Here is a 13,926-nt window from a genome sequence, read left to right on the forward strand (position 1 = left end):
AGCTAGCTAAACCTCTCACTTGTATGACAGTCGCATAAAATTCTGTTATATTGACAACAATGTGTGAACAAAACAAACAGACATGATAGGTAAAAATGTCCAAAATAGGAGTACAGCAGTCAATAACGTGTTATAATCTTAATCACTATAAAAACAAACAAATATATCAAAAAAGATTAACAAAATGGCAGAGCTTTTGGGATGTCAAAATACAGATTTAGGAGGTTGTTTCGTTTTGATGTTTCAGAATATCCATACTTGTTAATTCAGTTTTGGCTGCATGTGTTTTGCACGATTTGTGTTTGTCTGAGAATGACATATCTGATGTTCCTATTGAAGAACCATATGATGATGATTTTTTTTAAAGAGAAAGAAAACAATTGCAAGGAATCTGTAGAAGACAACAGCTAATGAACCAACTCGTAAATGTTGAATAAAACAAATCTATATAGAAGATTTAAAATCGGGACAACACAATAAACAATTTTATCATTTTAATAAAGAACATACAAATTGTAATATTTTTCTTCTTATTTTCTTATATTAGCTAAAACAAGAGTAAAAAAAAACTGATAAAAAACAATATAAAAAAATATCAACATAACAATTGACTTTTCAGATTACATTTCAATATGTGACGCTAACTTGTTGATAGCTACGCCGAAGCGCGATGGTGGTAACGCGGAAGTGCGATGGTCTACACAAACTACATTTTAAATGCTTTTCAAGTCGAAGTCTTCTTTAATGTTAGAAGCAATTTTACTAGTTTTTAAGTTAATAAGGGACTTATAAACTTTTAATACTACGAGAAACGGGCAGAATTGGTAGATAGGGGAAAGTTTATCTTCTGTTGCGATTTTTTTAAAATCTTCAATTGCGTACGATGGAGCGTGGCATTCTTTGAATACAAACAAGTCCACAAACACTCTCTCCGTATTATAAAATTACGGTAAACCAGGAACTTACGAGAGAAACAAAGTATAAAGATAAAATGATAACGCAGACTTTTGTCCACCTGTAGACAATCAAAGAGGACGATCTCTCATTCAGTATGCAACTGAAACTAACAGACATGGACGATACTGTATGATGCATTTTTGTACTAACGATTAAAGCAATCTACTTATCATATAATAAATGCACATCTGTAGATATTTAACTAGCCATCACGCTTCAAATTGACCATCGACAATCAGCGAACGAACCATGCAACTTCGGTGTAGACCATCGTACTTCAGCGTGACCATCGCACTTCATCGTCCCCATCGCACCTCCGAGTGCTATATATGTTCACGGATTTCCCGTCAAGTTAAAGTTCTATTAAATTGAACTTGTAGGATGTTGTAACTCATAGACGGAGTTCAACTATGTATGGACGGGAAACCGAGGCAGTACCCATGATGCAACAGTACTGAAAAGTTCTGATATTTTTCAGAACAGTAAAGAAAAGATTCCGCATTGTTTCTTTCTTCTTGGGGATTCAGCATTTCCAATTTTAGACTGGCTCATTACACCATTCCGTGACAGTGGATATTTAACACAATAACAAAGTCTGTTCAATAAAGTTCACCGTAAATGCAGGCAAGAGATTGAGAAAAAAGTGAAATAACAAAAATACCGAACTCCAAGGAAAATTCAAATCGGAGAGTCATTTATCAAATGGCAAAATCAAAAGCGCAAGCACATCAAACGAATGGAAAACAACTGTCATATTCCTGACTTGGGACAGGCATTTCTTTATGTAGAAAATGGTGGATTAAACCTTGTGTTATAGCTAGCTAAACCTCTCACTTGTATGACAGTCGCATAAAATTCTGTTTTATTGACAACAATGTGTGAACAAAACAAACAGACATGATAGGTAAAAATGTCCAAAATAGGAGTACAGCAGTCAATAACGTGTTATAATCTTAGTCACTATAAAAACAAACAAATATATCAAAAAAGATTAACAAAATGGCAGAGCATTTGGGATGTCAAAATACAGATTTAGGAGGTTGTTTCGTTTTGATGTTACAGAATATCCATACTTGTTTTATCAGTTTTGGCTGCATGTTTTTTGCATGCTTTGTGTTTGTCTGAGAATGACATATCCGATGTTCCTGATGAAGAACCATATGATGATGATTTTTTTGAAAGAGAAAGAAAACAATTGCAAGGAATCTGTAGAAGACAACAGCTAATGAACCAACTCGTAAATGTTCGATAAAACAAATCTATATAGAAGATTTAAAATCAGGACAACGCAATAAACAATTTTATCATTTTAATAAAGAACATACAAATTGTAATATTTTTCTTCTTATTTTCTTATATTAGCTAAAACAAGAGTAAAAAAAAACTGGAAAACAATAATAAAAATATCAACATAACAATTGACTTTTCAGATTACATTTCAATACTCCCTGTTGAAATACTTAAATTCTAAAAATTTTCAATCAAATTTTCCATTTACTTATTTTGTGTATCTTGCATTTCCTTAACAGCATCATAAAATGTATTGTCTCTTTCTTCTAAGTAATCTTTAAGTTCGTCAAATTTAGTGCGTTTTCTTGTAGATCTACCACTGGAAGATGCCGATGTTGATGCCGATGTTGATACAGATGTTGATAGCAAATCCACGTCTTCAACATCATCATCATTATCATCATCATCATCGTTATCATCTGGACTGTTTACATTATTGTTGTTAATTTCTTTGAAGCCAAATGAACTTTTAACGATCAGCGGTTTAAATGCGGGGTCGTCGTTTATTAACAACTGCATTTCTGTCTCAAAATAGAACGGTTTTGATCTCTTATTTCCTGTTTTTTTTTTGCAGTCTGCTATATATTTTCTTTAGCTTCTTTTTAATGAGTAAAACTTCTCCCTGCACTGTGCAGAACTTGGGGGAGTAGCGCTATCATTTTTTGCCATACATTTAGAAACTTCAATCCACATTTTTTTTTAAATGATCAGATGCGGTTGTTTTATCTGTCAAAAGATGTAAGAATTTCCTCGTTATTGTGATCTTCCACTCATATCGCCCGCTGGTATTATCATCTTCTTCCTCATGGTCGGACACAGATGTATGGCTAGATATATCCTCTTGATCAGGCACATTATTATTACCGGTATCATTTTCTGTTGTATTTGAATTACTAGTATCCTTTTCAGTTTACTTAAAGTAGTAGTAAATAAAGCTTCTGGGAGAGCAACTTCACCATTTACAATTTCAAAATAAACTGGATTTTCTGGTGGTTCTGATTGTAACTTTCTTTGAAGTTGCTCTTTAACAAAATCTGCATCTGTAAACACAAATAATGGCATTCATTTATTTTTTTCTCTCAATCTCTCAATTTTTTTGTTATAGTCCAGCTGATTCGTGCATATTTTAAGAAGAATTGTGGGTTTGATGATAAAAGCGTGAAACTTTGCACAATTGTAGATATATACATGGTAGTCAATTATAGCTATAGCTATGGACCCACTCTGAAAAATCAAATATGGTGGCCATTTCCAAGATGGCTGTCAATCAGTCAAAATTTCACCACCATGTATAATTTAAAGCAAATAATATTCAAATCAAAACTTTTAAAAACATACGAAATGTAATCCAACGTTTCTAGTAAGTCATGGCGGTATATCAGACTTTAAAAGAAATTTTGAATAGCGATAAATTTAAAAATGGCCGCCAAAAAGTGAACATGAACTAAACTAAGACAAGGCTCTGCTGATATTCATTTCTTCGATATCAAATTGCTCTTTGCAGTTCATACGATATTCTAGGGATTGTGTTTCCATGATATGTTGATGCTGCTTGCAAGACAATTTAATCAAAGATCCCATAAATGGAAACATTCGAACGTTTTGAGGAGACCATTAGGATTTGTTTGACTCTATACCATCTGAGTCACAAATGATAATTTACATGTTCAACTTCTCTTTGCCACAACCCTTTCTTTTTCCTCGACTGTGGATCAAGATGATCAAAATTAAAATACGACTCATCACCGATTTTCTACTTGCAATGAGTAACACCAATCGTGATAACAGGTGGCCAGACACTACACACCCTTCTGGAACACCTGCGTTGACCCCTAGTTTTGAAGAAAAGGGACTCGTGTTGTATATGCTGTTAATGTTTTATTATTTGTTTTTTATTTTTCAATGTTTGTGTTGTCAACCAGTGATAGTCGTGTTTATTCATCGTACAGGAATGGAAAACCTTATTTCATTTCAAACTTTCACATTTGGTCAAATTTTAATACTTTATATATACCAACATGTTTTAAATTTGGTGATACTGGATATGACTCAAGCTTTTTAAACAATACTAGCACCTAGGCAGCTGACCATGCTTGAGCACCTTAGATCATTCTTTGAATGTTACATAGTTCTAACCAGGGTCTCGTTCCTCAGTAAAAGTTATGTTAGGATCTTTGTATAAGAATGAGAAGCACACCTACTGTAAATAAAGGCAATAATAGTATACCGCTGTTCAATAGCCATAAATCGATTTAACTGAAACAAATCCGGGTCACAAACCAAAACTGAGGGAAACACATCCACTATGAGAGGAAACAATACTGAACAACATCAACACTGAACTGCTACAAAAACAAACGCCAACAAACATAGAAACGGACTATGTGATTAATAAAGGCAACAGTAGTATAACAACTGCCATATTCCTGACTTGGTACAGGACATTTTAAGAAAACATGGTGGGCTGAACCTGGTTTAATGGCTAGCCAAACCTCCCGCTTATATGGCAATGTTTAAAATACCGCTAAAATGACATATTACGTGACAGGAATACAGTACAAATAAATGCCAGAACATTCAGGACAGAGAAATACATAAATAAATAATACAATAGTACATATCAACATGTAAATCACAGAATAACAACAAACACCTAAAATTAATTTACAACAGAACAATAATACACCACAATAGAATAATGTACTGTGTCAGTGTGCGTCACACTAATGTATCAACGCCACAAAAAGTGACGTCACAGGTAAATTTCTAAAAATAGAATATAAAATTGGGATTAAGTTTGTAATGGTATTATTTGATGTATTTTCTAACCATTACAAGAATATTAATATAGAATTGTGTTAGTAATGGTGTAATTATTTGTATTTTATAACCATGTAGGTTTTTCTTCTAAATCAAACTGTGGAAAAAAAAACCCACAGAATAACAAACAACTAAAATGGTATCTTCTAGTACTGCAGATAAATGGATAATTGTATCATACACAAACGACCAGTATAAACTGTACATTTTGTCATTTAGTACCTGTTTTACTGGTCCTAGCATCCAGTAGAAGGGTCATATACAATAAGAGATGGTTCTAGTGGAGTTTAATGTAGTATTAAAGAAGAATAAAACAGAAGTAGCTTCGAATGGATACGTCGTATTTGCCTCAATGGAATAATTCGACTGCATCTGAATATTTGCCCAAACGATAATCAACTAATGTTTTTGATGACTGTGGAAAATACTTTACCTACATCATTTCTTTCTGAACTACATGTATGTGCAGCTTATTAACGTATCGTTGTCGTTATCGATGCAACACCAAAATAATCATTAAACATAAGAAGCAAGCAACTGCCTTGTTTATAGCATGGCAAGCCTCAGATTACGGCATTTTTGTCATTACTATATCCTCTGCCACTTGATCATAAAGAAAACTGTTCGAGTCGAGAAGTTTTCATTCTAGATAAGTCTAGCTTAAATATTGGAATAACGCCAGTATCTATACTTGGTCCCTCGTTGTAGACTATATTTCTCCAAGAATGGTACCGTAGTTACGATTTTCTATATTTTCCTCACACATCTTTTGATGTTTGGCTTTAGTATAAAAATGTGACATACACTTGGTATCATAGGGTTCTTAGTTTTACTGAAGGTACATCAAAACAAAACACTTTGTAACCTTATATAAGGGATATTTGTTGACTTTGATATCTTATGGCGGCCATCTTGGAAAAAACATCCATTTTGAAATTTCAACTTGGGTCCATAGGTAATATTATTCAAAGCATCCAGCACTAATAACATTCCAAATTTGACCTTGTATGAGTGATATTTGTTGATTTTGATATTTTGAGACGGCCATATTGGAAAAAGCCGCAATATTGAAATTTCAAGGTGGGTCCATAGCTTATATTTTTTTCGATACACCCAGCACTACTATTATGCCAAATTTGGCCTTGAATTTGGCATTATATAAGTGATATATTTTGATTTTGATATTTTATGGCGGCCATCTTGAAAAAAAAACCCGCCATATTGAAATTGCAAGGTGGGTCCATAGCTAATGTTGTTTGAAACACCCAGAACTATTACCATGCCAAATTTGGTGCTTTTATCATCAAACCCACAATTTTGTCACCGATCCATCGGACTATTACAATTGTTTGCTTAGGTTTGTTTTTATTTTATTTTTTTATTTTTCATTTTGTTTTGTATGTATTTGTAACGAGAGTTGGTTTTCCACTGCTTCTTTGTGTACCCAAGTTCTGGTATATTGGACAAACTACATTGTAGTTGTAAGGTCTTGTACAGTTGGTATTGGTAATCTTGCTGCCATTTTGAAAGTTCTGAGCACGTGACTTACCAATCCTAACTTTACTCTAGCCAGTCTGTTATAATGGTAGCCAACGCTAATTTTAATTTGTTAACATTGGTACCGTTATCGTAACAATGGTAAATTGTTTTACCAATGGTAGACAAAACTCACCAACGGTAGTTCTCTGAACGGACCCAATAATTGTGGTCTTAGGTGTCATATGGCAAAATAATATTTCCGAATCATCTGTGCATGCCCTGTTTCAGTGGCCATTGTCGATCCTCTTGATCAATTTTTGATTTTTTTATCAATCTAAATATGCGTTGAGTATTTAGATACCCAAGAAAACAATTGCCAGTTTCTTTCACCGGCATGCACTTGTCTCTGAATTAGTTTACCTATGTACAGCTTATATAACTGCAAATATGTATATTTTTTTCAGAGATCGACGGTGAAGATGAAAATCACCCGTCTTTCTTGAATTTATCCGAGTAAACAGGATCTATATTATAATTGAAATTAAATCCTTTAATTGGTCCCGTTCTGACATGTAGCATATCAGAAAGGGAGCAGTTAAATGATTTAATTTTTGATTAGATTGGAGTCAACAGTACGTCAGTACTTTGCCTAATAAATCAAAACTCCTATCGCACTTTTAGTGTAACATTGTAGGTTGTTACTACAATTGTACTGAACCAAATTGAAACTACTTTAAAAACTGTTCATTCGGGAAAAAATAAATATATTTTAAGAAACCGGGAAATCCTTCAGGCATATATCAATAAATCAGGACGTGTACGGCGTTGTGTAATTACATTTAATATAGATGTGTGTGTGTGTGTATCATTATACACAGTGATAAGATTAAACATGTTAAAGTAAGTGGATTTTTTTTTGTCAACGTGTTTTGAATGCGAAATAGATTTTTTCCGACTTAAAAAAAAAACTTTTAAGAAGTTATATGGTTTTTATGGTTGTGGTTTTACCTAGGAAGTAAACTGTCAAATCGAAAGTAACTTCTGATAATTTGTAAAATGTTATTATGATGACTGTTTTATTCATATTTTATCACTGAAACTATAACAATAATCTTCAAAATAGTTTTTTTTAAAAGAATATTGCTTGCTCATAAGCCTAAACGGATAATTATATATATGAGTTGCTGTACACTTTGATGTAAGCGACATACTTCGGTTAAGGTTCATCATAACATGTAACAAATGGACAAAAATGGCTGTATTTACATCTCAAAAAACTACTTTGAGTACAGACTCACCTGTGCAGTTGGAAAAGTTTTAAGGCCTGGCATCCACTAGATATATAAAAGTTAAATGCATTTTGTGTTTCAGAAAGATAAAATCTTGTTTGGATTTTGATGGGCATTTTTTTTCGTTCCTGCAGAAGGTGTAAAAATAAACAAACACCTGAATTGCTTTTGATACTGTCCACTCAGTTACACCCTTTAACTCACCTATAGTTGTGTAGATATTTATTGTCTGTCTATTGTCCATGCCAATCAAGGACAATCAATACAATACAATACAGTTTTTACCTGAGAAGAAGCATCTCAAAGTTGTATCCCAACTTAGTTTATTTTTACACCTTCTGCAGGAACGAAAAAAAATGCTCATCAAAATCCAAAAAAGATTTTATCTTTCTGAAACAAAAAATGCATTTAACTTTTATATATCTAGTGGATGCCAGGCCTTAAAACTTTTACTACTGCACAGGTTAGTCTGTACTCAGAGTAGTTTTTGAGGTCTAAATTAACACAGCCATTTTTGTCCATTTGTTATATAAAACAATATATAAAAGTACACGTTCCAGCCCCGCTCGGGGAGGAAGTAACATCGTTAGGTTGATTTTCTAGGCACTTTATACATATACATATTTATATAGACTTCCACATATTTATATATATAGGGTTACATGTCCTAAGTCAGGAGCCTGTTCTTCAGTGGTTGTCGTTTGTTGGTGTGGTTCATAAGTGTTTCTCGTTTCTCGTTTTTTATATAGATTAGACCGTTGGTTTTCCTGTTCGAATTGTTTTGTGGCCCTTTATAGCTTGCTGTTCTGTGTGAGCAAAGGCTCCGTGTTGAAGGCCGTACTTTGACCTATAATTGTTTACCTTTTACACATTGTGACTTGGATGGATAGTTGTCTCACTGGCACTCATACCACATCTTCTTATTTATATATATATATAATTCGTCTTAAATTTAACCCAACAATGTTAGATCTGTAAATTTGCGTTAGCAAATTTTTGTTCTTCCCTCAGCGGGATCCGAATCCTTGCTTCCTGTGTCATCGTGGCAACACCACCTGTACCGTGTCCAGCGCCCTGTATTACCCATGACGTGTTATCCGATGGAGAATGTCTGTCATAAAGCTGTCACATGTTTAGACGTGTACATATATATAGATTCTACCACTACATCGAGTGTGATACGATATTTATCCAGTCGAGACAATTAAATTTTCAAATTTAAAACGCGAGGCTCGCCGAGCGTTTTAAATATTTAAAATTTAACTGTCGAGAGTGGATAAATATCGTATTACACGAGATTTGGTGGTGGAATCTGTTTCTCTAATGATTTTCAAACAATATGCAGGCAAACTTATTCCTTCTTTTTGAATGATCTGCAAAAAGATGTGTTCTTTCTATGTGACGTCATCAGGCATGGTCGCCATTTTTCATGCCGTCACAATAGGAAATTCAATGGAAAGCAAGAAAATTCGACGTCATAATCGGATTTTAACCAATGAAGAACTGAGATCAAACGAACCACACGTTGATTAAATTTTTTTTATACAATGGGTGCAGAAAGGGATAAATTGACGAAGAATTAGAGAAATGTATATATTACAGTGCAGGCGGTGTTGTCACAATATCCCAATATCATGAGTTCGAATCCCGGCGAGGAAAGAACAAAAATTTGCTTCCGCATTGAGATTTAACATTGTTGTGCTGATATTTAGAGTAATTATATATATATATATATAAACGTCTAAGAATATAACTTAAACACGCTAATTGATACAATAAGAAAGTTCTATTAGATTTTAAATAGATATACGCAATATTTCGCTAGACAAACTAGCTTTATCAGGCCTGTGCATCTATCCAGATAAAATCGGATACATTTTATTATTTTCAGAAAACATACGCAACTTTGAGGCATTGTTGGTTTCCGTTATCCATTAACATACATTGAATGCTGTATCGTGGGTATTGAGTTGAAAATGTGTACACGCGAAGAAGAAATAGCTAATGAAATAAAGGAAGAATTTTGTAGACGAGTTTTACCGTCAGACATAATTAGATATCTTACATGCATCACCATCCAAGATACGGTCAGTATAAAAAATGTTTTAATACTAAATAGACGTAGACACGAACTCGTGCTCACAGTAGAACAAACAAACATTGCTTCTGATTGTTAATAAATACATATATTTTATCATTTGTATCCTCAATTGCAAATACAATAAACATAAAAAAAGAAGAAAGTTTAAGACACTTTTCGGGTTTTCTTATTTAAAGAATGGAAGTTATAACGTTTTTTTTTTAATTTGCAATAAGAAGACGACCATTTGATATTCGGGGAGGGGACAGGAGGATTTTGAAAATTAATATCTCAGCCTGGCAAGAGCTGAAAATAAATAACATTGCATAAGAAAGTGAAATGAAATATTCTGCAACACAAAATGCCGGAATCAATCGCGTACAAAAGTGAAAAAGAGTTATCGCTCGGCGAAGCCACTGAAAAAAATAAACATGATCATATCAACAAATGAAAATGAATAGACAATCCGAAACTCAGAATATGTGAAAAGCACAATAGACACATCAATAGTATTCTCAAATACGTTCGAAATAGACTTTCAGAGGCATATGATAATTCATATGTTTCAAAATTTCCGTTGTAATAGGCTCTCTTCTTGCTTATCGTATGACCTATTAATCTTAATCTTAATCTTTATAGATTAACTAATGATCATGTAATCCAACTGAAAGAATAACACATTTCTTTTAACTTGTATGGGATTTGGCATATTCGGTTAAAATAAAGATTAGCATGAATGTCAGATCTTCCGGTGAGTAAGGAATTCCATTAAATTCACGCCACATAATATGAGTCATAGCTTCAAGTGCAAATATTCGTAGATTTTCATAATGCTATCTGATCCTGACTTTATCGAAGCTGACTTTATCGTAGTTCTAGTTGACCGACGAATAATCACAGGTAACGATAATGATGAACTGTCAGAAACAAGTATATCACTTGTCACATCTTGCGAAGCTTTCTGTCGCCGATATGTGTCTCCCCCGTAGCTAGGTGTCATGAGAATGGGTTCAGATTAATCTTCTGTTTCCTCGTTGCCTGATGGTTAAATCACTGTCATACTCAACAATTGGCTTCAATATGACTGGATAAACTGTTGTCGGTTTTATTGCAAAGTTTGGGTGCCGGTTTCGGTGATTCTGTCTTAGTTTTCTCTATCCATACTTAAAAGTTATTTTATCAGATTAGATTAATTCACCTGAAACAAGGTAAGACAAGTTTAGGAGCGTTGAGAATGTGCATGGTATCAAAATTGAAAATTAAATGAAAACATCCAAAACTGTGTACCCAAGCGCCTGCGTGTCAGAGAGATAACAATGTCTCGGTAGCTACACAAATATATGTTTAACTAAATTGTTCTATAACAATCGTTAGAGAAGAGGTATTCTCAAAAGATTTACGGATTCTGAAAGGCAAATATGTCTTCTTTTCAATTCTTACCTGCTTCTTTATACGGTATGGTGCTGTAAACAGAAAGGCGCCAGCTCGAGGTGAGGTAGTTGTAAAATATTTTCCCGAATAGAGTTGATAGGGCTTTAAAATAACGGATTCTGGGGTCGGCCAAATCAGAAAATCGATCCAGACACATAGTCCCTAAAGTAATAACAGTTTTGTCTTATGTAGTTCCAACCTAAGGAGTTAAAGCATACTAAGATTCCGTAACTTTGATTGATAGACAGTAATCGCGAGGTATTCCAAAATTATCTTCTATTTCCTTATTAAATTCAACATTCATGACTATACGTGCTTCCCATGACAACCTCACAACTATGCATTGGAAAACATACGAATTTTTTTTTTAAATATTTTTACAGTGTTGTAAAGACTTTAATCATGCACAAAATGTTCTTCGGACTCCCAATTAAAAAAATACAGAACGAAGCTTAAGTAAACTCGCCGATTAATTCACAAACTGAATAAAAGTCTCATGACTTTTGTGTGAAGTCTCTGAGTCTGCGACCCAGTTTACACATTTGGTTCAACATTCTTAAAATCCCAGGATTCCATTTACATACATGTATTGCGCCTGAGTACATGACAGTAATACTGACATACATTGTTACATCGGTTACGAAAGTGTCCTGGGCCACATGGTCTAGACTAGGACTATCGAAATATAAATCAAGGAAAGAACATTCAAGATATGCAAACCAAAAAATATCGGAACTAGTATTGCTTAAATCAAAAACACAAATACAACAAATTTAGGAGAAAAAAAAAAATTCCAATATGAAATAAGACAAATATTTTAATCTCAATAACTGTTTCTTAAAAAAAGGTGTCATTAATATTTTCGAATCTTCAGATTCATACAGCAATAAATAATCAAGTAAATACGAAACAAATTCTGTTATTATAAATTACAGGAAAAGGTTCAAGCAGTAGAGAAACAGAATGGAGCAATATCTGCCGCTGAAACCTTATTAGAGAGGCTTGTTAGACGTCCAGATTGGCTACATGACCTTAAAAGAGTGTTGCTGATTCAAGATGTTGGCTTATTGGACTTTGGAGAAAAATTAGAAGAAAAATGTCGTATGTAAATTTTCGTCCTAGGACATTTTGCAACCACCTATGTTTTAATCACAATACTGGGCAGTTAAAGAAAAAATGTCATATACGCATCTAATCTATACTACTAAAATAACGAGGTCCAATTTGTTAGCCAGCATGACGTAAAAACGACGAATCAAAGAATTCAACTTTATATATAACTAATATAGGACAATGGTGTTGATTAAAAATTATACCATTCTAGGCCCTTTTATTTTCCACACAATTACCGTCTCCTCGGAGGCGGTCTTATAAGTTGAACGATGGACAGTCTTCGGGGCGAATGCTTTCTTACTACCTGATTGGAAGACGTCACTGACTCTTTCATAGAAAAAGTATGTTGATTGGGTGGGGCAATTTGAGACCTAGTAAATGTCCTTCACACATTCGTCACAACTCGGCCGATTCCGTACCTTCATCTAACAGAAGGAGAGTAGCGGATTCACCCGAGGATTGCCGATTGGTCCTTCACAGTGTCGGGTTTGTACTCTTTATTTTAGTTATTAAAGATGCATCGTGATCAATCATGCATATCGGTACACAGGAACATTATTCTATAAATAGTCGAAACTCTTGCAATTTTGTAAGGTATAAAAACGCACACGTGATCATTCCACATGTTATCCAGTCGCTCGTTGTTATGAATGTTTAGAGTCATTATAGTTGACATGTAAATGAAAACCTAGGGACACACCGCACATGCTATTTTTCCTCGGTTATACACAATGATATTTAGTGCATGTTAATATATTTTGATTTCTAAATATGATCTAAAGGAGGTGTGAAGTATACATAAATAATTAAGACAGGCAACCCAATTAATAGACACACAAAACTCCTTACTTCTAAATTTCAAATAGTGCATGCCTCTTACAAGTTATAAAGTCTTCTACGATGGACATATTATGTCATAAGAATATTTTTTAAAGCTTTTAACCCTCCCAAGTCTACCTAGATATAGAAAAATTGTGAATAAATGTCAAAAAACATTGTGACAAACAATGAATTAATATATATAACTGAAAACAATGAACATAGTCAAAAACAAACGTCTTATATTTGTTTTTGAGATTTATTGACTATTTATACTAAACATGCTATACGAAAAAGAGAAAGAAAATAGATATACATCTAAAAGACTACTGTTGGCATTGGATTATTTGAAAATGGATGTTTTCTAGAGGAATTTAAAATCATGTATACACATACAAACACTATGATAATAAAACTGAAAGACATCTACATGTCAACATATAAACGCTCTCCCACAAAAGAATATGTTAATTCAGCATGTTTAGCTTTGAAGGGTTAGTACGATAAAGGCCTTATTTTTCTTTCAATATTGATCAAGTCCATCATGCGACAAAGTGAAATAGAACGAATTTTGTCGAACACTTCGAAAGTTACTTTGGAATGTATACCTGAAAAGGGCACCAAAAACAGACTTTGATGAAATATTTC

At 33.6% G+C, this 13,926-nt stretch overlaps 2 protein-coding genes and 1 pseudogene across 5 annotated transcripts in view; 1 reads left to right on the forward strand and 2 right to left on the reverse strand.

Annotated features, from left to right (window-relative positions):
- The window catches only part of LOC127728532 (E3 ubiquitin-protein ligase TRIM33-like), a 316,221-nt gene that overhangs the window by 41,657 nt on the left and 260,638 nt on the right, over positions 1–13,926 (reverse strand). The window lies entirely within an intron of this gene.
- LOC127727744 (uncharacterized) lies at positions 2,425–2,916 on the reverse strand (annotated as a pseudogene).
- LOC127728512 (uncharacterized) overlaps positions 7,348–13,926 on the forward strand; it is a 31,628-nt gene continuing 25,049 nt past the window's right edge. Inside the window, exons 1-3 of the mRNA XM_052235916.1 lie at positions 7,348–7,446; positions 9,727–9,922; positions 12,282–12,447. Of these exons, the coding sequence (XP_052091876.1) occupies positions 9,812–9,922; positions 12,282–12,447 (277 nt within the window). The 5' untranslated portion in view covers positions 7,348–7,446; positions 9,727–9,811. The remainder of the gene's footprint in view (positions 7,447–9,726; positions 9,923–12,281; positions 12,448–13,926) is intronic.

This window comes from Mytilus californianus, unplaced genomic scaffold (assembly GCF_021869535.1).
Source record: "Mytilus californianus isolate M0D057914Y unplaced genomic scaffold, xbMytCali1.0.p SCAF_2, whole genome shotgun sequence".
Taxonomy (NCBI): Eukaryota; Metazoa; Mollusca; class Bivalvia; order Mytilida; family Mytilidae; genus Mytilus; species Mytilus californianus.